Source organism: Protopterus annectens, chromosome 13.part0, assembly GCF_019279795.1.
Source record: "Protopterus annectens isolate FY-2018-M chromosome 13.part0, PAN1.0, whole genome shotgun sequence".
In the NCBI taxonomy this organism is placed as follows: Eukaryota; Metazoa; Chordata; order Ceratodontiformes; family Protopteridae; genus Protopterus; species Protopterus annectens.
In genome coordinates, this window is record NC_056747.1 from 5,843,393 (window position 1) to 5,869,192 (window position 25,800).

The following is a 25,800-nucleotide window of genomic DNA, read 5'->3' on the forward strand; positions in this document are numbered from 1 at the left end:
CATCCATTCGTGTGGATCCATGAAATTTCTGCTCAGATTGTCCGCCAGTACATTGTCCTTGCCTGGTACAAACTGGGATTGTAAGTGTATGTTCAGGCTCAGGGATTTTTCCCAGAGAAGCATTGTTAGTCTGCAGAGGGGATAAGAATGAGTGCCTCCCTGCTTGTTTATGTACCACATGACAGTGGTGTTGTCTGTCCTTGTTAGTGATTTTTTCGAAAGTCTCGATGGCATGTATCACTGCCAACATCTCCTTTTGGTTTATGTGCAGATGTCTTTCCTTTGGCGTCCATAGACCTTGAATGCATCTGCCCTCCATGTGCGCCCCCCATCCATGGTCTGAGGCATCTGTTGTGATCATTTAGCCTGGTTGAGGTCTGTTGAAAGACATGCCTTTGTTTAGTTGACTGGCTTGAGCCCACCATAGAAATTCCTTCTGCAGGCATGGAATAAGTGGGATTATGTCCTCTAGGCTGTTGCTGTGTTGAGACCATAAGTTTTTTAAATACCATTGCAGCTTTCTCATATGAATTCTTGCCAAAGGTATCAGAAGAATACAAGATGCCATGAAACCCAGGGCCTGCAGGATTTTCCTTGCAGTCAGCTGGGAAAGCTTTGCTAGGCCTTTGAAGTACTCTGGTAAATGCTGCTGTTTTTCCTCTGTGAGGTAGGCCATTTGTGTTTCTGTGTCCAGTTTGGCTCCTAGGAATGTAATCTCTTGGGATGGTAGTAATTTTGACTTCTGAATGTTGACCATGTATCCCAAGGCCTGCAGTAGATGCATGACATAGTCCAAATTCCCTTTTAAGGTTTGTTTGTTGTCTGCTTGTATGACGCAGTCGTCCGAGTAGGGGTATATTTGAATCCCCTGCTGTCTGCAGTGTGCCACTACTGATGCCAGGCATTTCGTGAACACTCTGGGCGCAGTAGACAAGCCAAACGGCAATGCTGAGAATTGATAATGCTCTGTTCCTGCAAGAAATCTGAGGTATCTTCTGCAGCTTTGTCTGATTGGGACATGCAGGTATGCCTCCTTGAGGTCCAGAGTGACCAGCCAAGACCCCTTGCCCAGCATGGGAAGAAGTTGCTGCAACATCAGCATTTTGAACTTTGGCACAATGAGGAAAGTGTTTAGATTTGACAAGTCCAGTATGGGTCTCCATTTGTTTTCTTTTCTTGGAACAAGGAACAGTCTTGAATAAAATCCCTGGCCTTGCTCCCGAGGAGGAACCCTTTCTATTGCTTTTATACTTAATAGCTTGGAAACTTGAGAGAGTGCCTCTGCCCTTTGATGATGTGGCAGGTTTGGCATGCCTTGTCTTATTGGTAATGTGTGGAAGTGGAATCTGTAGCCTTTGTCTATCAAATCCAGAATCCAATTGTCCTTGGTTAAGATATGCCAGTTTTGTGAGAATAAGGCTAATTTTCCGCCCAAAGGTGCTTCTCTTTGAACCCTTGTAGGCGGTACGAAAGTGAAGTCATTGTGATTGTCCCTGTGGTGCAGCTGAACTGTCTGCGCCACTTCTTTGATTTGGAGGTTGCCATTGGCGGCCCCTGTAAGATCCTCGGTGTTGCCCTCTACCCCTGGCTCGTCTGCTTTTTCCCCTTTGAAACTTGTCAGAGCCGGGGAAGGACCAATTCTTTGAGGGCCAGTTTCTGCTGAATCTGGGTGTCTGAACCTGAAGGAAATCCTTGACTGTCTGTACTGACTTTGCTTTTTCCTCTATGGATTTCAATACATCTTGTGCAGTAGCACCAAAAAGCTTTTGTTTCTCCAAAGGTGCATCCAGTAACTTTACTTTAACATGGTCAGGCAAAGATTGATCCTTCAACCAAGCATGTCTACGTATTACAGCCCTAGTCATAGCTGCCCTACATGAAGCTTCCATTGCATCATAACCACACTGCAGAAAATGGTTATTAACCACCTGCTGAGTGTTATGTATATGATCCTGCAGTGCCTTTTTATCAATAGGCTCAGAAGAGGCTACCTTTTTCTGTAAATCATCCAGGAGAAAATCTTGGTACTGAAACATGTGAAAAAGGCAGTTAAGAGACCTCATGGCTAGGGTAGTAGAGGTATATACTTTTTTACCCCATCTCTCCAGGGACCTTGCTTCTCTGTCAGCTGGCAGTGGGTTTTTGGCAGAGGAGGAAGTCACTCCCTTGGGGCCCTGTGAAATAGTTTCTAGATCCACAGAGTGGGCCTTAAAGAGGTGCTTGTGAGTGTCAGGGACCCTATAATATCTGTCCGGCTTGACAGGAGCAGGAGGAAGAGAGTCAGGGTTGGCACATCATCCAAAACATCCATAACTGGAGGGATAGCCAGAGGTCTGTGCTGGGGGAGCTTGAAGAAAGTACGTAGCCTTTTCCTGGAGTCAGAGAATTCCTGACCCTGCCATTGAAAATGTTCCCTCATGGAATGCAGAACTTCCCCAAATGAGAAATCCTCTGGAGGGGAGGCAGAGGGAATAGATTCCTCAGCATCAGAGTCCTCGTAGGCCTGGAAGGGTTCTTCTTGAGTTGACAGAGTGCTCAGAATCCCCAGAAGCTTCATCCGAGGACAGGTCATCCGCCTGCTCAGTTCTAGGCCTTTTCTCTGCAGGTGGCTGAGAACCCCTGTCCGGATGAGGCTGAGACCCCCTGATAAGGGAAATAAGATCTGCAGCCAGAGACATGATCTGCTTATCAGAAGAAGGGGCCTGGGCAGGTTTAGGATGGGCCTTGGCCTGACTGGCGGCCTTAGCACGTGCAAAGGCCTTGATGGACATGGAAACAGGAGGCCTAGCAGCCCCACATGCAGGCGTTACCTTGTCCACAGGAATGGTGTCGGGTAGATCCAGAACTTCGGTTTCCGGAGGAAAATCAACAACCGGCACCAGAGAGATCTCCGACACCGAAGGTTGTGTTAGCGCTGTGTCGTCGGCCTGGAGCGGTAGATTTACCACTTCCGAAGGAGCCAGAGCACTAGTAGAGGGTTTAGGAGAAACATCGGTAGCGGACACGAGCCGAGGATGTCGGTCCCGGTCCTTGCGTTTTTTAGCAGATTGGGTTGTCGGTTGTTCCGACAGCATGATATACGCAAAGGATTCACCGAAGAAGTCCTCGGCGAATTCTGCCCGGCACCTGAGAGTGCGCTTATTAAAGCAGGCACAGGCAGCACAGGCCGAGATGTCGTGGTCTGGGCCCAGGCAGGGAAGGCAGAGAGAATGGAAGTCTTTATGAGGTATTTGTTTACCACAAGACAAACAATTATTAACTTTCTCAATTTGTTCTGACATCGGCTGAGGCAAGACTAAATGTTCCCCAATGGGGTACTTAGCTTTTAGATGACTTTAGTACTGAAAACACAGGAGCTGACCGACCGGCACTTGCGAACTGCTTCTGCTTCGGGCACCGAGCGGCAAGAAAGACTGAAGAAGATGGCGTCGGCCAATGCCTTTATACTCCAGCCGTTGTGACTTCAGAGACAACAGCCGACGCCGGACCCAGACTTTGGAATTCGGCCGACTGAGGGCTGCCTGAGGCAGGACAACCCATATGTTATGACTGCAGTTGCATTCTTGAAGGACATCTGTACTGCAGCTGTATTAGCACTCGAACGTCTACATTTATGGTAGGTACAAAACTGTACTATGTTCATCATGCATACAGCTGCAGTAATCACAGATGGGTAGAATCCCAAAGCTATGCACAGGGTGGTAGGCACTAGGTGGAACTGGGATGAGCCAGAATGCCCTGCAACACAGCAGTGGCAAAGCCTGCTCTAGTTTTGGAATATAAAGGCAGGTGGTACTGTTTTGTGAAGGTATGCACAGAACTCCAAGTGGCTGCCTCCAAAATATCTTTGGTAGGAACTCCTCTGAGGAAGGCTGTAGAGGTAGCTGTGGCCCTGGTGGAGTGGGATCTGATGCCTGTAGGGACAGATTTTCCATGATAGGAGTAACAAAACCGTATGCAGTGGCCTATCCATTTTGAAATTGTCTGTTTGGTAACTGGCTTCCCTTGAGCTCCTACAGCATAGGACACAAAAAGTTGTTCTGATTTCCTGAAAGACTTTGTTCTGTTCAAATAATAACGTAGCTGTCTATGGATGTCTAAGGAGTGTAGCAGCCTTTCCCCTTTGTTTTGAGGATTGGGGTAAAAGGTAGGTAAGTGTATGGCTTGATTTAAAGCTACCATGGATACCACTTTAGGCATAAATGACGGGTTGGTTCGAAGGGAAACCCTGTCCTGATGGAAGATGAGAAAGGGCTGCACAGCCATGAGGGCTTGTAGTTCCGAAACCCTATGAGCTGAGGTAATGGCCAGAAGGAAGGCTGTTTTCCAGGACAAATATTGCAAATCTGTTGAGGCAGCTGGTTCAAAGGGAGGCAATGTTAATTTTTCTTGAATGTAATTAAGATCCCAGGCTGGCATTGGTTGTTTCCTTGGTCGTCTTATATTCTTAGCCCTTCTGTGGAACTGTCTTAAGAGTGGGTGAGAGAATAAGGGTGGATCAGTGTTGAATTCTGCAGAAATGGCTGAGGCATGGATTTTTATGGAGGAAAATGAAAGTCCACTGTTCAGCAGCTCAGCTAGATACTGTAATACCTGAGGCAAATTCAGTTTTCTAGGGTCCTGGCCTTTTTTCTCATTCCAAGAGCAAAACCGTTTCCATTTTGCGGAGTAAGCCTTTCTAGTAGATGGCCTTCTGGCCTCCAAAATGACATCCTGCACCTCTTTGGGGAGTAGGGTCTGTTGTGATGTTAAGGAATTTTCCATGCAGCGAGGTTGAGTGTTTTCAGCTGACTGTGAAGGGTTTTGTAGCTGTGCTGAGTCAGCAGAAGAGGCATTAGAGGTAGGGACCAGGGAGGAGTATGTGTTAGGCTCCTCAGGAGTGGGTACCAGTGTTGTCTTGGCCAGTCTGGAGCAATCAGTATCATCTTCGGTCTGTCTGCTCTTGCTTTCAAGAGTACCTTGGGCAGAAGAGGCAGAGGTGGGAAAGCGTAAACTGTCCATGCTGTCCAACTGAATGAAAGGGCGTCCACTCTCCAGGCCTTTGGATGAAAGGTCCTTGAACAGAACTTTTCCAATTGATGATTCCTGTGGGAGGCGAAGAGATCTATGTCTGGCCTCCCCCACGCTTGGATTATCTTTGTAAACACTTGAGGATGCAACTTCCATTCGTGTGGATCTGTCATATTTCTGCTTAGATTGTCTGCCAGCATGTTTTCCAAACCTGGCAAGTACTGTGCCTGAAGTTCGATTTGCCATTCCAGAGCCAAGTTCCAAAGTGTCATGGCTAGTCTGCACAGGGGGTATGAATGTGTTCCTCCTTGTTTGTTTATGTACCACATTACTGTGGTGTTGTCTGTTCTTATCAGCAATTGTCCTGGATGCAGGAGGTCCTTGAAAGCTATAATTGCATTTATCACTGCTAGCATTTCTTTCTGATTGATGTGAAGGTGCTTTTCCTTTTGGGACCATTTGCCCTGAATGCACCTGTCTGTCATGTGCGCCCCCCAGGCGTAATCTGAGGCATCTGTTGTGATGACTTGATTTGCTTGAGGCTTGCAGAAAGGGAGACCTGTGTTTGTTTGACATGCTTGGGCCCACCATAGAAATTCCTTTTGCAAACATGGAATTATTGGTATTATTGTTTCCAAACTGTGGCTGTGTTGAGACCATAGGTTTTTTAGGTACCATTGAAGTTTCCTCATATGCAACTTTGCACATGGGATTAAAAGAATGCAAGATGCCATGAAGCCCAGAACCTGCAGGATTTTCCTTGCAGTAAGCCTGGTACAATTTGCTAGTATTTTGAAGTACTGAGTTAGTTGCCCCTGTTTTTCTGGTGTAAGATAGGCCATCTGGGTGTTTATGTCCAAGTTGGCACCCAGGAAAGTTATTTTCTGAGATGGTGTTAGCCTGGATTTCTCCTTGTTGACTGTGTATCCCAGGGAATTCAGTAACCGTGTTACATAAGCTAGGATCCAGGACAATTGCTGATAAGAACAGACAACACCACAGTAATGTGGTACATAAACAAACAAGGAGGAACACATTCATACCCCCTGTGCAGACTAGCCATGACACTTTGGAACTTGGCTCTGGAATGGCAAATCGAACTTCAGGCACAGTACTTGCCAGGTTTGGAAAACATGCTGGCAGACAATCTAAGCAGAAATATGACAGATCCACACGAATGAAATAGGGTTGGGAGGGTGGTCTAATGATTAAGGTGTTTACCTTACAAACACAAGGTGTAGGGTTTGAGTCTCACAAGGGATAATTAGCTAGGCTTACAATGGCTCGCAAGAGCAGTTAGTCTAGTACCAACCTATAAACCTATAAACCTATAAGTATGTGCTTGCTGTCTGCTTGGATCAGGCAGTCGTCCAAATAAGGGTAAATTTGTATCCCTTGAAGTCTGCAGTAGGCAATTACTGATGCCAGGCATTTCGTGAATACTCTGGGCGCAGTAGATAAGCCAAAGGGCAATGCAGAGAATTGATAGTGAATTGAACCTGCAAGAAATCTGAGGTATCTTCTGCAGCTTTGTCTGATTGGGACATGCAGGTATGCCTCCTTGAGGTCCAATGTTACCAGCCAAAACTCCTTGCCCAGCATGGGAAGAAGCTGCTGTAATGTGAGCATCTTGAATTTTGGTACAAGTAAGAATGTGTTTAGGATGGATAAGTCCAAAATGGGTCTCCAGTCGGTTCCTTTCCTTGGTACCAGAAATAGCCTGGAATAAAAACCTTGGCCTTGTCCATGAGTAGGTACCTCTTGAATAGCTTTCATGTTTATGAGATCTGTAATTTGTCTTTGTGCCTCTGCCCTTTGATTGTGTGGCAGGTTTGGCATGCCTCTCATTTTTGGAAGAGTGTGAAAATGAAATCTGTAGCCTCTGTTTATAACGTCCAGGATCCATTTGCCTGTTGTGACAATATGCCAATTTCTTGTAAATAATGCCAGCTTTCCTCCCAAGGGTGCTGCCAGCTGAGACGTGCTTGGCATGGAAGGGAGGAAGTCATTGGGTTTGTTTCCTGTATTGTTGTGCACTGTCTTTGCCACCTCTTGGTGCTGGAGTTTGCCATTGCCTGCCTCTATATGATCCTTGTGATTGTCCTCTGCCCTTGTAGCCTGTATCTACCTCTTTGGGGCTTGTCCGTGGCTGGAAAGGACCAGTTTTTAGAAGGCCAATTTCTGCTAAAACGTGGTGGTTGAACCTGTAGAAAAGCTTTGACAGTTTGCATAGATTTGTCTTTTTCTTCCATTTTCCATAGTATCTCCTCAGCATTAATACGAAATAGCACATCCTTTTGTAAAGGAGCATCTAGTAGTTTAGCTTTCACATGATCAGGCAAGATTTGTTCCCTAAGCCAGGCATGTCTACGAATGACTGATCCTGTAACAGCAGCTCTACCTGAGGCCTCTAGGGCATCATAGCCACATTGTAAGGTGTGTTTACCCACTTGTTCTGCACTATGCATCATATCCTGCAACTCCTTCAAATATGGTTGTTCAGGTTGAGGCATTTTATTTCTTAATTGTGATAACAGAAACTGCTGATATTTAAGCATATGAAACTGACAATTTAAGGCCCTCATGGCTAGGGTGGCCGAGGTATATACCTTTTTTCCCCACCTTTCTAAGGATCTTGACTCTCTTTCGGAAGGTAGTGGATTCTTAGCAGTAGAGGCCTTCATTCCCTTGGGGCCTTGAGAAATTGTTTCAGGGTCAGCATTATGGCTTTTGTAAAGAAATTGGTGGGAGTTAGGAACAATGTAGTACCTATCAGGCTTGACTGGGGCAGGAGGCAGTGAATCTGGATTAAGGCAAGCCTCCGAATAAACATCATCAAGTACATCCAAGACAGGAGGTATCACCAGAGGTTTGTGCTGAGGTAACAAAAGAAATTCCCTAAGTCTTTTCTTGGAATCAGAAAAAAGTCTTGGCCTTCCCAATGGAAGTGTTCCCTCAAGGTGTGCAAGGTTTCCCCCAAAAGAAAAATCCTCTGGAGGAGATACAGAAGGAATGGACTGCTCTGCATCAGAATCTTAAAAAATGGAGTAAGAGTGTTCCTCTACATCAGAATGTTCTGAAAAAATGGAGCCCTGATCAGAAGAGGGAGAATCTTCCTCCACTCCGAGTCTCTTGTCTGGAGGGGGTTGGGAACCCCTGATAAGAGTAATTAAATCCTCAGCCATTTTAAGTATCTGCTTTTTAGGCATGGGGCCTGGAGATGGGCCCTGTGCAACAGGCCTCTTGGGATGCCTGGCTGATTTGGACTTAGTAAGGGCCTTAATGGAAAAGGAAGATGAGGGTCTAAAGACACCATGGGTGGAAGTGGACCTGTCCACATTAGGAGGCTCAACGCTCACAGTGGCTTCGGTGGTTGTAGTCTGGGTATGGGCCGAGGTACCTGTGGTCTCGGTTACAGAAGACACCGCCAAAGAAGTGTCGTCGGTAGTCAGGGACTGCATAGACATCTCGCTGAGAACCGGACCACGTGTAGCCGGTTTTGGCGTGGTGTCATTGGAGACCGCGGACCTCGCGTGTCGGTCCTTGCGTTTTTTGGACAAAACGGTAGTCGGAGTCTCCGACGACATTTTATAATCCAATTCAGGATGGTGCTGGTAAGTTGACGCACACTGGTGAAAAATGGTAAATCCCGCTATGCAGCTCTGGAATAAATCAATCCTTTCTTATTCAAAGGTTATCCAAACAGTTGCCATGTTCAAGCATCCAAATGTAAATAGTGGACAAAAGGTAGAACTAAAACCAAACTGGACCAAACAGGGCCAGAAGTTTATTAAAACATAAAGCAACACGGTACAAAAATACTGCTTTTCGTCCTTTCACCATACAAAGACTTCTTCAGACAAATGGTTCTACACAAGAAACCAGCCTGTGCTATAAAGGCAATTTCAAATTCAAATTGTGCCCCTCCCCTGGTACAATCCGAATGACCTCATTTCCTGATCACAAAGCATTTGTCATTTCCTCTTCCTAGTTATACACCCATTCAGTAGTATACACAATTCACTTGTTGCAGTATTGATTCTTGGCAGAACTCCCAAAACTAAAAAAACTGGGTGGTGGGTTATCTGTATGACCTTTACAAAATCATATTTTGCAGGATGGCAGAAGCAAAACCGGCTTTTGGCCTGGAGACGTTGAATAGGTTATAGTGCTTTGTGAAGGTATGCACGGACCTCTATGTGGCTGCCTCTAGGATGGCCTGGGTGGGAACTCCTTTGAGAAAAACAATTGTAGTCACCTCATGTCTGGTGGACATGTAAATCCTTTCTATGGTGTCAGTAACAGAACTTAATGCAGTTATCAAAGCATTTTTAAATGGCTTGGTGGAGACAGGCTTGTCCAGTTTACCATCTGTGAAAACCACCAGCAATTGCCTTGGACTATTAGGGGGTTTTGTCCTCTCTAGATAGTACTAGACCTACCTATGCACATCCAGGGAGTGGAGGACTTGCTCTTCCCTTTTCTGTGGATTTGGTTAGAAGATTGGTAGGTGGATAGCCTGGTTTAAATTATGTTCAAATACCACCTTAACCATAAAAGGTGGGTTTATTCTGAGGGGACCCTATCTCTGTGGAAGACAGTAAAAGGCTCTTTACACATGAGGCCTTGTGGCTCAAACTCACCAAGCTGATGTAATATCTGTAAGAAAGGTTGTCTTCCAAGTGGGCATCTTTACAGAGGCAGTGGCAACAGATTCAAAGGGGGGCAAAGTTAGTTTTTCTAACACATAATTTAGCTTCCATGCTGGGAGATAGAGAATAGGATTCCTTATGGGTGGTCTCAAGTGAATCACCCCCCCCCTCAGAAAATGTTTCACATGACGGTGTGAGAAGATATGTGCAGCAGTGTGCAGGCAAGCTGATATTGCAGATACACGTACCTTAATGCTGGAGCAGGAAAGACCTAATCTAAAGAGGTCTGATAGGTACTGCAAGACTGTGCGGATGTCTGCCTGAGACAAGTTAGAGTTACTGCTCTGACACTAAGTAGATAATCTTCCATTTTGCCAGGTATGATTTCCTGGTAGAGGGTTTCACTGCTTCCCTTAGAATAGAAAGTACATCCATGAGATAGGATGCAGTTCTTGATGTCAAAATCTAATCCTCTATGCAGTTAACCTAAGGATTGTTAAGTAGGGATGGAAGACAGACCTTTTGACTTTGCTGAGGAGCTCTATGTCCTGGGGCTAGGTGTGGACTCTCCCTCATTGAATGACAGACCTTTTGACTTGGCTGAGGAGCTCTATGTCCTGTGGCTAGGTGTGGACTCCCCTCACTGAATGATAGAACCCTTTGACTTGGCTGAGGAGTTCTATGTCCTGTGGCTAGGTGTGGACTCTCCCTCACTGACCGACAGACCTTTTGACTTGGCTGAGGAGCTCTATGTCCTGTGGCTAGGTGTGAACTCCCCCTCACTGAGTGACAGACCTTTTGACTTACCTGAGGAGCGCTATGTCCTGTAGTTAGGTGTGGACTCTCCCTCACTGAGTGACAAACCTTTTGACTTACCTGAGGAGCTCTATGTTCTCCCTTACTGAGTGACAGACCTTTTGACTTACCTGAGGAGCTCTATGTTCTGTGGCTAGGGGGGACTCTCCCTCACTGAGTGACAAACCTCCTGACTTGGCTGAGGAGCTCTATGTCATGTGGCTAGGTGTGGACTCTCCCTCACTAAGTGACAGACCTTTTGACTTGGCTGAAGAGTTCTATGTCCTATGACTAGGTGTGGACTTTCCCTCACTGAGTGACAGACCTTTTGACTTGGCTAAGGAGCTCTATGTCCTGTGGCTAGGTGTGAACTCTCCCTCACTGAGTGACAAACCTTTTGACTTACCTGAGGAGCTCAATGTTCTCCCTTACTGAGTGACAGACCTTTTGACTTACCTGAGGAGCTCTATGTTCTGTGGCTAGGGGGGACTCTCCCTCACTGAGTGACAAACCTCCTGACTTGGCTGAGGAGCTCTATGTCATGTGGCTAGGTGTGGACTCTCCCTCACTAAGTGACAGACCTTTTGACTTGGCTGAAGAGTTCTATGTCCTATGACTAGGTGTGGACTTTCCCTCACTGAGTGACAGACCTTTTGACTTGGCTGAGCAGCTCTATGTCCTGTGACTAGGTGTGGACTCTCCCTCACTGAGTGACAAACCTTTTGACTTGGCTGAGGAACTCTATGTCCTGTCACTAGATGTGAACTCTACCCTCACTGAGTGTCAGGAGGAAGGAGAACTAGTGTTGTCTCAGCCAGAAGGGGGCACCAAGATCATGCTGGGTTCTGTCTACCCTGATTTTTGTCAGTATCCTGGGAAGTGGAAATGCATACAGGAGCCAGTTTGCCCATGTGAAGGAGAAGGCACCTTTTTTTCCAATTTCCTGTCCGTTGTGCTCTGGAACAGAATTTCCGTAGTTGCTTGTTGCTGTGAGAAGTGAACAGACCTACTAAGGGTATCCCCACTGAAGGGTTTATCCAGAAAGACCTCTATCTTCAGCATCCATTATTTGGGTTCCAGACAGTGCCTGCTTACAGAATCTGCCAGTCCATTGTTATGGTCCTGAAAATAATAGGCTATGAGGAACAGCCCTATTTTTTAAGCTAGCTTCAACATTTTGATAGAATGCCTGCACAGTGGGTAAGACAAAGTTCCACCTTGTTTGTTTGTTTATGTACCACATCACTGTGGTGTTATCTGCCCAGATTTGCAGGGTTCTTGGGCTTAAGTTTTCTTAAAGCTTTTATGGCCAGGTAGACTGTTAGTATCGCCTTTTGATTTATATGTAACTTCCTCTGCTGTGGGAACCAAATGACCTGCACTTTCAGGAGATCTAAGTGGGCTCCCCAAACTATGTCTGAAATGTCTGTGGTGATCATCTTGTCTGCTTATGTTAAGGAGAAATTTGTCCCTGGGTTCCAGTGTATGGTGTTCTTCCACCACAGTAATTCCTTTTTCAGGCTTTGAGGGAGAGGCACTAGGGTTTCTACGGACTGGAAATACTACTGCCAAACATGTTTCAGAAACCACTAGAGTTTCATGTGTAACTTTGCAAATGGGATCACGAAAGTGCAGGATGCCATGTACCCCCAGAATCCTCAGGAAGTCTCTTGCAGGGACGAGTTGCTATGTAAGCAGACTGGGTGGGTAGATGGTCAGGAAAATTATCTATCTTGAGGAAGAAAAGCTTTCTGTTGAACTGAATCCATGAGGGCTCCCAGAAAGATGATTCTTGTTTGAGGGACAGTTTGGGATTTTTGAAGATTTAAAGTGAGATGTGCCTTCTGAAAATAGTCTATGGTGATCTGTAAGGTATGGGGGGTCTCTGATGTGGATCTTTCCTGAATGAGGCAGTCATCTAAGTAGGGGTAAATATGCACCCTTGTATTTCTACAATGTGCTATCAAAGGAGCTAGACATTTTGTGAAAAAGAGAGCAGTAGATAACACAATCGGTAAAGCACAGGATGTAGGAGCCTGTTGCAACAAGTCATAGGTACTTTCTGTGACTGTCTGCTATAGGTACATGGAGATAAGCATCCTTTAGGTCCATGAAAATCATGCAGGCATCTGGGAAGGGTCTATATCATGTTGCAAACTCTTAAAAGTTTAAATACCATAAAGTTGACACCATATGACAGAACTTTAAAAGTTCGAACGATTCAACAGAGATCTCTGTACAGTGCAGAATGGGTTTTTAAACCATTCAGGTAGGTTTTTTCATTGGTTTATTTTTTTTATAACATTTTCGAACTTTTAAATGTTCGATCATATGGTGTCGACCATATGACGTTCGAACTTTTAAAAGTCCGATTATATAATATAGATGTTCTGGGAAGATCATGGGTAGCAATTTCTGCAGCTTAAGCATTTTGAATTTTGGGATGTTGAACTAGTTTACCTTTGAGATGTCTCCAAGTGCCCTCTTTTCTTGGGACTAGAAAAATCCTCGAGTAGAAGCCTTTTCCTTCCTGTTTTGGAGGGACAGATTTTGGTGCTCCCTAAGGGTAGATGGTAAGAGTCGTTCTTGTTCTTTTGGTGGCTTTGAAATGCCCAAGAGGTGTGGAATGTCTCTGAATTGAATATAGTACTATTTCTCTATGATGTTGATGACCCATTGGCCCCTGGTGGTGCATTCCACTGGTTTAGTAAGAAGGACAGTCTTAAGAGTCTTCCTGTCAGAGGCTTGTGGGGTGAGAAAGGATAAGGGAGGGGTGTAGACCATAGTCACAGGTGGTCTGTGCTGGGTAGGCTCTTTGGACTGCCCTGCTCTGTGCAACTGTTCTGGTTGTCATCTCATAGAGTGTCTTGGTCTTTTGCTATGGGGAGGCCTTCCCTTGTCTTGTCTAGGTGGAAGAGGGCAAGGTTTAGAAGGGTAATTCCTACTGTACCTTGGTGTCAGAGCATGTAACATTCTTTCACAGTTTATGCTTTCCTTTTATATCCAAGTTCTGAAAAACGTATTCATCTGGAGGAATGAAAATAAACTGCTTGTTCAATGTGGCATGCAGTAGATCAGTCTTTACCTGATCAGAGAAAGGCTGGGTCCTCAGCCATGCAGGTCTGCAGATGATGGAACCTGCGTAGCTACTCTGCAAGAAGCATCTAAGTTGTCACAGCCACATTTTAGGGAATGACTAGAGACTTGTAAAGCATCTCTGGCTATATCCTGGATTTCCTTGGCTAACTTTCTATTCACAATAGAGTTCCTCTTAGATAGCATTTTGTCTTAAAGAGATTTAAGGTACTTTACCATACAGAATTGACAATTCAAAGCTTTTACTACCAGACGGCAAGAGGTATAAGCTTTTTCCAAATCTGCCTAATTATCTTCTTCTCTGTCATTCGGCAAGGGGTGTCTTGTTGGCTCCCTAGGTACCCCTTTTGTGGATTCAGTGGAGACTACTGAAGGGTCGGCTTTTGAAATTTGTAGAGATACCTGTGAGATTCAAGCTCTCAATAAAATCTATCTGGTTTCCTAAGTGTAAGGGGTAGAGATCAGGGAGTTAAGCAAGGTTCATAGGTATATATACTATGCTAATGACCTTCAAAGATCTCATCCGATAGGTTCATAGGTATATATACTATGCTAATGACCCTCAAATATATCATCTGATAGGTTCATATGTATATATACTATGCTAATGACCTTCAAAGATCTCATCTGATAGGTTCATATGTATATATACTATGCTAATGACCTTCAAAGATCTCATCCGATAGGTTCATAGGTATATATACTATGCTAATGACCTTCAAAGATCTCATCCGATAGGTTCATAGGTATATATACTATGCTAATGACCTTCAAAGATATAATCCGATAGGTTCATATGTATATATACTATGCTAATGACCTTCAAAGATCTCATCCGATAGGTTATGTATATATACTATGCTAATGACCTTCAAAGATCTCATCCGATAGGTTCATATGTATATATACTATGCTAATGACCTTCAAAGATCTCATCCGATAGGTTCATATGTATATATACTATGCTAATGACCTTCAAAGATCTCATCCGATAGGTTCATATGTATATATACTATGCTAATGACCTTCAAAGATCTCATCCGATAGGTTCATATGTATATATACTATGCTAATGACCTTCAAAGATCTCATCCGATAGGTTCATATGTATATATATTATGCTAATGACCTTCAAAGATATCATCCGATAAGTTCATATGTGTGTGTATATATATATATATATATATATATATATATATATATATATATATATATATACATACATACATATACATATATACATACATATACATATATACATACATACTATGCTAATGATCACCAGGGCCTTTATAAGCCTAGCCATGCATTCCAATCCAATTGTGTCCCAATGTATCATGAGCGTTTGTTAAGAGGTAGTATGCCAGTTAGGAAGTTTCTTGAGATTATGGGGAATGTGCATTAGTTTGGGTATTATTGTCTGCCTCTGTCTATCAGAGACATGGAGGTCAGAGCTGAGGTGAGTTCCTCATGCATTGGTCAAGGTTACACTTAAATAGAGCTGGATGGACTGTGCTGCACATGGATGGGAAGCCTGTTACAGAGCAAGGAAATCTCTGAGACACACATCTATCTCGCCAACATGTCTTATTCATGTGAAAAGCAAAATTTAAATAATTGGATCTAGTGGTTCTGATGGTGTTAATTTTCCAGATGTGCAAAAAGTCCTTCACAGCTGAATCCAAGGATACCTTGTAAGCCAAGCATAGATCACCTCTCAGTAATCTGTAGGAAACCAAGAGCAGAGGATAAGGCTTTAAGGCAATCCATATAGGACAATTTGTTTATATCCTGGATTCCCCTGGTACGGAATCTTCATGGGCATTCCAACTTTGCATACATCTGGTCGGGTAAAGGCTGATGGGGCATTATACTCAATGATGGGTCTGATATGGGCCAAAGTGGCACCATGACTTCCTTCAACTTGGATGCCATAATGTGGGTGACATAGAATGATTTTCTTACTAACTTGGCCACATGTAGGTCAAGGGCCAGATTACTGTCAATGTATGCTCTCAGATCCCTGACTACTGGGCCAACTCCTAGAGGTGTCTTATTGATGGAGTAATTAACCTGGGTGGCAGTTTTCCCAAAAGGCACTATAACTCATTTCTTGGCATTATGTTTTAATTTGTGACTTTGGCACGAGTCATTTGTCTGTGTTAGACCCTCATCCAAGATGTTTGTGTCATGCAAGGATTCTATGATAGCTTGCAATTTACAGTCATCTGTGAACTTGGACAGCCAAAGACCCTTGACATCTCCAAGAAGTAGATGCCAAATAGCAGCGGTCTCGACACAGAGCACTGAGGTACCCCGCTGGTGACCGGTCCCTTAGTGGAGGTGGTCTCACCAATCCTGACTTCCTGGATCTTTTGAGCCAGCTGGCAATCCAGTGAGTTATGTAGAAGTTTACACCAAGTTTGGGGAGTGTGTCAATGATAGCCAAGTAGGGTACTGTATTGAACAACGTAGCCAGGTCCATGTAAGCAGTATACACCGCTGCCTTGTTGATCTTCTCAAAGTCGTCCATCAGGTTTAGAAGGGGTGACCTTTTGCCAACAAAGCCAAACTGGGTTTGATCCAGTGTCTGAAGGTTGCCTATGTCTTTGTTGATCATTTCCATGATAATTAATTCCATGACCTTGCATATTAGACTAGTGAGGCTAATAAGGCTGTAGTTTCTGGGGTCGGCTGATGGCAAACTCTTGTGAAGTGGGATAAATATTGCAGTCTTCCTTTCTTATGGTACAAATCCTGTTTTGAAGCTATAGTAGAAACGTGACTCAAATGGTCCTGAGAGGTCATGTTTTAAACTATTTAAGAGGTTTCCTGGGATACTGTCAGGGCCTATTCAGGCTGTGTTTGTGGCCTTAGTAAGTGATGCCAGGACCTGTTAACGGTTGAGGGGGAGGGTTATGCTAGTAGAGATTTCATGAGGGGGTGAAGTCTGAGCTGAATTTGTCAGCCAGAAAATTCTTTATGTCACTGCACCCAGTGAAGGTGGCACTACTGACCACCAGTTTGGTACACTGATGTGTGCTGTCTTTGATGTTTCAGACATAGCTGTAGAAAACTTTGTAGTTGCTTTTAGTTTGTGAGGATAATTTGACCTCATAAGTGGCCTTGTTGGATTTAATTAGTCCTATTAATTTCCTGGTTAGTTTAATTAGAGAACTCCTACCATTATGGGAGTTGCTCTTCCTAATTTTAGTCCTTTTGTTATATATCCTTTTAAGGCTAGGATTCCACCAGTGTGGTTTGTTTATAGAATTCATTTTGTACTCACTTGTAATAGGTACAGCAGCCTATATACAGCCATTTACATGCTTGTACAGGGTCTCTGTGAACAGTTCCACATAGGTTGCTGTGAAATAGGGGCTGGGCATTAAATTTTGACAAACTATTGCTTAATAAGATTTACTTTGCTTTGGATTAGTTCCCAATGGTTACAGGGTTCACTGGGATTTTTATTGCAAAGGAGACAGCTTTGTGGTCTGACCACAGCAGTGAGGATGTGGCACTGGGGCGTGGACGGTGGGAAGTGCAGAGCTCTCCCATACTGTTGAGCACCTGGTCTAGTATGCTTGAACCCATGGTTGGTGTGCACACTATCTGGAAAAGGGTATTTGTGTTAATAAAGTCCAGGAATGGTTGTGCCTGCAAGTAGGAAGCATTGTATGGTTTTCCAATCTTTAGAAGGGTAATTAAAGTCTTCCATGAATATGTTATTTGGTTTAATGGTAAGCATCTCCATTAGGTCTTCATATAAGAGTTATGGGATTCTAGGGACATTGAGGGTGACCTATAGCTTGCTAGGACATGGTATGGACTGCCCTAAAAAGGCCTAAAAATACTCTAAGGACATGGCTATAGTTTTAGCCAATATTTGGAAGCCTAGGTGAGACAGGTGCAGACCACCCTTTGGAAAGCACCATGGTTTGTTAAGCATGTCCTCCCATATTGACAAATACTGAATCCCCATAGAAAGACATGAGAAACGAAGTCACTTATTGAAGTCAATCATCTTTTCCTCAGAGTGTGGCATTACCCTTGGTGACGGTAGAATGCTGCTCAATGCAAGGCACATACCTGCCAGAGACACATATTTAGAGAGATCAGCAATGTCTGTCTTCATATAGTCCAGAGAAGTATATCTCAGGTCGTTAACGCAACATGGACTATGGCAGAATCATGCTGGCACCTGTGGTGCAGTGACTTAAGTACATGTGTAACTTGGTGTACTTGGCTCCAGATAAGCAACTATCTTTTCCTTCTTCAGTCTATAGGTGTAAGTGTGGTGTTTGGCATTGCTTTGATAAGTGCTTTAAAGACTGCTGAGGATAGGCATTGCTGTTTATAGACTGAGGAGATCTTTGAGGTTTGGGAAGATTGACCAACTTATGTTGAGGCACAAAAAACAATGTGTGGTGGACACCATCTGTGCTAAGTGTAGTGCATGTCTGTTTTTGACAAACTTTTTTTGTATGCAAGACTTTTTGCTGCCAGTAAAATTGCGTATGCGCATCTCTCGCATACTGTACTTTTTAAGGATTATCTGGTTGGCTGTGAACATGAAACAATTGCTACAGTGCCTCAGGATGCTCATTTCTAAATGTCTCTGTAGCCAGCTTGGTAGAGACTGCATATCCATGTTGTCTGGACATGTATTTGGGTGGACTACTGTAGGTTGTGGACTGGATTATATGGAGATCTGTTTGGATGGTCTTTGGTGTTTGGCACTAGACTAGGTTAGAATGGGCTAAGATTTGGCAGTAGTGCCATTTAACACACAAACTAGCTGCTCTAAGCTTCCCTCTGCACATTGACTTTGTTTTAGTCACACTAAGTTACAGGTTTTGGTTCTAAGGAAAGTTTTATAGATAAAATTTACTTTGAGTGTTTGTGTCTGTACAAGGCACTGCTAACCCCTTGATATCATAACACCAAGAAAGACTGCTTGGGAGAGAAATGCTAAAGCAAAACAACATAAACTTAAACAAAGCAATTTCAAGTATTTGGGACCTTTAGAATGACTTAAAGACAAAATCAACAAATACTGAATTCAGGGGTTTAAGATTTTTCAAAAAACCTATGGGTATTGTTTTGAATGAAAATTCTATATCTAATTTTAACAAATTTTTTGATGAATGTGGTCTAAAATTTTTAAACATGCTTATTGAACTTAATGATGCTAAATTAAGTGTTTTGATCCAGGAAGCAGAGGCCCTGGATATGAAAATTGCTAATGATTTATTGTTTAAAGAATGGGATCAATTGTATAGCAAACAGTTCAAGTTTGCTGAGAAGTGGGTAACTAATATAAAGGAAAGAAAAAAGAAAAAATTATGTAGAGATATTGAACAATATAAAAAAGGGGAAGCATATATATGGTTCGAAAGGCATAGGAACAAGTTACAGGAAAGGAACAACCAGTATGTACACAAAAATGTGGATGGTAGTACGGAATTCAATTCTGATGTACACCATTTTTACAGGGAACCAAACATACAGAATCCACCATATTGGAAACAGGAATGGAAGCAACAGGGATGGTATGGGAGAAAATACAATCACAAAAGGAACTGGGAGGAGAAAAGAGAGTGGAACAAGTATCAATAGGATTGTGTTCATCCAGGGATCCTCCCAAGGGGAAGGAGATCAATGATAAAAATGTTATATTAGTGGAGGATAACATACATTCTTTTGACAACTTCAAAATTTACTACTTTTCGAGTTTGGAAATCAATCACAGTTATTTCAAGTTGTTAGCAAAAGGTATGAAGTTTATCCCCACTCCCAGATTCAGTTTGGTTGATTGTTTCTGTGAGTTGAAGAAATTCACAAGGAAAATTAATCTGGGTATATTTTTTAACAACAAACCAGTATCCAACAACAACTTCAATCAAGTAAGGAATGACAGTCAGAAGCAAGAGGGTGATTTTAGAAAGAAAAGTTCCTTTATACCCCCATACCACCCTAGAGTTGATGTTTATGAGAAAATTGTAGCTAAAGAAATTTATTCTTTACACCACAATAGGGAAGCTTATGAGGTCAACAACAACTTAACTGACCAGGAGAGAAATACATTGGATGCTTTAACACTTAATTCCACGATCAGAGTTATGAAACCTGATAAAGGTGGTGGGGTGGTCATATATGACAAATTGCAATATATCATGAAGATGTACAACATACTTCATGATTCTGGGAACTACAAAACTATTTCAATCAATGAAGTGAATATCTTACATTGTAGGATAGATTCCTATCTGGAAGAATTTCTGATTGATGGAAGAATTTCTAATACTGCATATGACTACTTGAAAGTAAAGGCTCCTATCATGGCTAACTTCATAGGGATACCCAAAATACATAAAAGTACATCTGACCCTCCTTTCAGACCCATTGTGTCAGGGAAATATTCTAAAACATACTATATAGGGAAATATATAGATATAATTCTCAAGTCAATTTACAACAACATCCCTTATATGGTGAACGATTCATGTGAATTTTTAAGCAAATATCCTGTCCACAATTGGAAGAAGGAACATCTTTTTGTCACAACTGATGTGATTGATTTATTTTCTAGTATTCCCAAAAATGAGGGACTTGACGCATTTTGTAAGAGTATAAGAAAATATGCAAAACTAACATGGGATGAAATATGCCTTATAATGGAGTTTATGAATATAGTCCTGGACAACAATTTTATATATTTTGAAGGAGAATATTTTAAACAGACAAGAGGTGTAGCAATGGGAGCTGCATGCGCACCCATATTTGCCAATCTTGTCATGGTTGATTTGGAAGAAACAAGTCTATTCCCAAGCACGCATTATAGCAAAATCCTTCATTATTCAAGATTTCTGGATGATATATATATATTATGGGAAGGATCGAAAGAAGAACTGGACACTTTCATTGAATTTTTGAACAACAGTAGTAAATTCTTGAAATTTACGTATAACATGAACAACAAGGGTTTGGCATACTTAGACACCTATATATACGTACACAATGACAGCTTACAGTCCAGAATACACAGGAAAAAAACCTTCCCTAATGATTATTTAGCATATGACAGTTTCCATCCCACAAAAATGAAACAGAACATTTTTAAGGGGCAATGCATTCGTGCTGCTCGTATGACCTCTAACGCACAGGACATGCATGATGAAATTAAATATATTACTAATTTGTTCAAAGATAGGAATTATCCATTAACTATGTTGGAAAATATAGGAAAATATGTGTTAAGTGAATGGGATGTGAAACACAAACCCCTGTTAGGTTCAGGTTTGTCTGACACGAAGGAATTTAATTCCACCTTTGGGGGTATTGACAGCAATACACACCAAAAATCATTTATATTAACATATAGTCCGATGTCAGACAAGATGATGGAAATTGTTAATATATTTTGGTTTGTAGTGAATTCTGACCCCAGTATAGGTAAAGTGGTGGGAAACCGACCTGGGGCGGTATATAAAATGGGAAACAACATGAAGAAACTTCTTGAATATAACAATCATGATCAGGGACATTCTAGAAAACAAATGACAAAGCTAATATCAAAAGGTACTAGGAAGTGTGGCAAGTGTAATCAATGTAAATACATTTTTGAAGGACATAAATTAAAAATTTTTAACAATTGTAGCACAATTGTAAAATTGAAAGAAGGTAATTGCAATACAAGGATGGTTATTTACATTGCCATATGTGAAGTATGCCCTAGTTATTATGCGGGAAAAACCGAAAGGAATTTTAAGAAGAGAATTTATGACCACATTTACAGTATATCTCGAAAAGATGGTAATAATGCATTATATAGGCATGTAGAGATGAAGGGCAATAATCATAAATTTAAATTTGGTATTTTAGATTCAATCAACAAGAATCCCAAAGGTGGGGACGAAAAGAAATTATTAAGTTACAAGGAAGTTTGGTGGCAGCTATACCTTAATGCAGCTACTTCCCCAGGTCTTAATGATTTTATTTCTTGTAAACCCATCCTTGAATGGGATAATAGGTAAATGAACCTGACTAGACCACATATTCATTGTTTTAACAGTATTTTATAGTGTTATATAGTTTTTAAAATATCTATATTTATTACATCATTATATTTATCACATTCATCTATTACTAATCAATTTATTATACATATTTATTTTATTTTATAGAACAAGTTTACATTAATTGATTATTAACCAAATATTTATAATGTTGTTTAATAATTTTAAAATTTTAACCATTTGATGTCTTGTCAAGAAAAACTTTTCAACAATACCTATTTACCAATATCGTTCCCCTAGCTTGTTAGATACAATAAGTAACAACATACATCTGTTACATCGATTATGTAGGAGCTATTTATGGTTTATATCTAGTTAGTATTATTAGGAAATGTATTTATATGGCTTACAATCAGTTTCTTATATATTGTATTTCTTATATATTGTACTTTTTATATATTGTTTTTTTATATATTGCTCTTACTATCACACACACTTTTTTACAAATAAATTCATATTGTAAGCAAATATACATTATGTTCAAGCCAGGTTATGGTTTAATGGTCCTTGCTGTGTTAAGCAAGTGTATATTATTATTAGATAGTTTATTGAGATTAATCACATGTAAGTAAAATTGTGGTATCCCTTTAAGGAAGGGAACAAGTTCCATTTTGGCGCCAACTTTTAGTATTTAAATAATGAATTGTTTGTGTGGAAATTGTTCTGATGAAGCTCATGGTTATGAGTGAAAGCGCTTAACTTTTTTGTTTTTGGTTCTTGTGTTTTCTACAATAAATGTGTTCTGTTTGGTGCATCAGTGACTGGCACGCCTTTTGATTTCACCGAGGTTGCCCATTATCAAAATCAACAAATAAAAGCAAAAAAAAAAAATAAAGCAGTAGCACTCGAACTATTAATGTAAGTGAAAGAATAAAATGAATTGCTTATTTGCCAAGGATGGAGCAGAAATACTCAGGACCCCCCCCCCCAAGAGTGTGGTGAGAGTGCCAAGCAGATGGGATCTCAGGGAAAATGAGCAAGGGACACTTTGTAGTGAGGGAGGTTTACTCAAGTGCAATACTGGATTCCTGGGAGGGCACTTAGTTATAGATATATGGACAACAATAGTTGGAAAAGTACTCAGATAGGTCACACAGCAGAATGAAAGAGGGGAAAGTCAAACTGTAGTGCTATGACCATTTTAAAGGGGTGACTGGAGGATGCAGTCATATGACCACATCTTTTGGTTATAGATTCAGTAGTCGGGGAAGACAGGGAGTCTATCTAGAGAACTACGGTGCAGATGTTGGAAGCGGTGTCCTGTAGAGTTAACTCAGACCTAACCAATATGCGAGCAGCAGTACCATTTGTAGGTACACTGGAAACCACGGTGGCCTCCCAAGGGCTCATGTCAGAGAGTTCGGACCTAGGACAATGCATTTTAAACAGTACCACAAAGGGGATCCAGGGAGTCTTCAGGGTATGATTTTTAGAGAAGATTATTCAATGAGATGAATATACGGAGGTTAAGAAAAAACTTCTTTATAAGGCGACTATTTATTCTTAAATATGGTACCCTGACCCCTGCTGGCATAAATGTGGATTGTAATTGGAAGATTTTAATTTAATTTGATATTTAAATGTAACGGTTTAATTGGTGTGGTTAAGTGTTTAAGGAAAGTACATATGATGTTTGTAACTGTGTAAGGATTAGGCATTTTTGCCGAGGCACTAGAGGTGTTTTAATACATTTTCTACAGATTTTTTGAGTCACTGGACTTTGGTCATCTTTATTATTTTTTTGTACTTAGTAGTGATTTATTTAGTTCAGATCTGGGAGTTATCAAACCAGGGGGCTGCAATGGCATCTCATCTGGTCAGTCAACTTAAGACCTATCTTTGGAACTTTTTGAAAGCATCAGGGTCCTTTGCTTGTTTGTCTTTCCATATTTTTTTTGAATGATGCTATGTGATGCATGAATCAGTGGAAGCCCTATGGCAGCAGTGGATTGTAACACCATCAAGGAAGCCAAAGAAGCGGACTCCATATGAGTGGCTAACACCTCAGTCCTATATTTGAGAGTTTTTGCACACAATTTTGCACAGTCAGGACAGTTAGAAACATCATGCTGAGATCTCAAACAGAACAGACAAAATGAGTGAAAAGCTTTATCAGGGATTTGGAATTTTTGACTTTTTTGAATATCACATTAGTAGAAAAATTTCTGCAATGAGGTACTTCTGACTGGAAGATGATGACTCTGGTAAAAATGAGCGAACTGATGGATTGCGAGTGTACTGACCATGCATGGAGCACATTGGACTGAACGGCTAAAAAAGAACTGAAGTTGACACTAACAGACACCCTTCTTATACTCTGACATCCAGACATTGGTCATTGTATGTGTGTTAGCTACATTTCATTTACAGACTCTGGAAATGGGGCCGATAGTGAGTGTCTGCAACACTGACTATGAAGAACATCACTATTTCTATGGGGCCAGGTAACATACTGGGTTGCCTACTAGTCATCCTAAAACAGGACTTGTCAGACCCCCTACAGAAGGTTAATGAAGATCAGCCTTTAAACAGGCTTCATGCTGGTTGAATGATGGACAGCAACAGTCATTCCTTTTGGCAAAGGTGGGGCAACAACGGACCAGGGTAATTATAAACCTGTGCATTTGACCAGCCTAATCTGTACAGCTAAGGAAATGATCATCATGGAATTGACAAATAAGGACATAGGTAACCTACAAATTGTTGATCCAACCCAGTTCAGATTCTTCAAGGGCAGATCCTGCATTCTTAACCTGGATGACTTCATCGAGAAGGTTATTGAACAATGGATGAGGGCAAATCAGTACACTCCACACATTTCAGTCTTGCCAGTACACTCCACACATTTCAGTCTTGCAAAGGCATTCAACATCATGCTGCATTCAGGTAATTTAGATAAACTCTCACAGCTAAATGTTAATCTCTGTGTAACTCATGGGATAGCAAACTGTCTTAGAAACAGAACCCAGGTGGGTGGCTGTACATCCTCCAAAAGACATGTCACTAGCGGGTATACCCCATAGTTCAGTCCTTGGACCACTCCTCTTTGGCATTGATGTCTTGTGGATCAAAGCAAATGTTAAAGGTCTATGAGTGACCAAGTCTGTAGACAACTGTAAACTTGATGGCATCATAAACTCCCCAGAGGACACCAAAATCCTCCCAGAGGGCCTTTCCCAAAGAGATAACTTGCATCAAAACCACGGACTACAGCTAAATGCCAAGAAATGTATATTCGTATCCTTTAGCAATCATACTGTAACGATTACACTAACAACACACTCCTGAAAGTTGATCCTGTAATCAGGGATCTGAGAAACTATGTTGATTATGAATCGTGCTTTGCTCCCCACATATCCACTATGGTAAACAATTTTTTTTTTTTAATGGCACAGCTTATATCTAAACTATGGCATCCAGGTCGATGAATGTACCTGTCAAAAACACTTGTCTCAACTAGACTGCCCACAATGCTTTCTCACTAATAAATATAGATCAAGGGCTTAAATGACAAAGACTATGCAGACCATGTCGGGATCTTGGCCCTCTTCTCAGTATCATACTGGCTACTAAGAGGCTGTCTTTGCCTCGCATATAGAATCTCAAAACAGCTCATCTTGTCAGACCTAGTACTCACCTGCAAGTCCAACAGTAGCTTGAGGATATGCACATAAGGGATCTTCATCTCCTTTGCAACATAAAAAGAACATGTTGGATGGACAGGTATGCATCACGGAAAACACTTCTACGGACCCATCTTGCACTACACATAAACAAAGTACTCGATTCAAACATAATTTAAATGGATGGGAAGCCACAATTCACCTCCAGTTTCACTCTAATATCTCTCATGGATGGAGTAACAAGCAAATGTTTAACATACCCTTATTCGCTTTGCACCTCGGTTATTCAAACACAAAATACGAAGGCTAAAAACTACCATGAAAAAGTAAGGCTAGGTTTCCTAACATCCTCACAGATCAAAAGCCTAGTAAGTACTTATGAAACTATACTACAAAGATAAAAAGACAAAAATGTATTTAATAATAAAGAAATAAAAAGCCAATAGCAATGATATACCAGAGTAGAAAAGCACCATGTGAAATAAAACAGAGTTTTGAAAGTATAAGCTACACAATGTAGCAGTGATGCTGCGCATGTTGTGA

The 25,800-nt window shown here is 41.7% G+C and overlaps 1 protein-coding gene across 1 annotated transcript in view; it reads right to left on the reverse strand.

The window, feature by feature from the left end:
* LOC122788429 (gastrula zinc finger protein XlCGF26.1-like) overlaps positions 1–25,394 on the reverse strand; it is a 143,241-nt gene extending 117,847 nt beyond the window's left edge. Inside the window, exon 1 of the mRNA XM_044055496.1 lies at positions 25,272–25,394. Coding sequence (XP_043911431.1) covers positions 25,272–25,365 — 94 coding nt within the window. The 5' untranslated portion in view covers positions 25,366–25,394. The remainder of the gene's footprint in view (positions 1–25,271) is intronic.
* Positions 25,395–25,800: the final 406 nt, after the last annotated feature.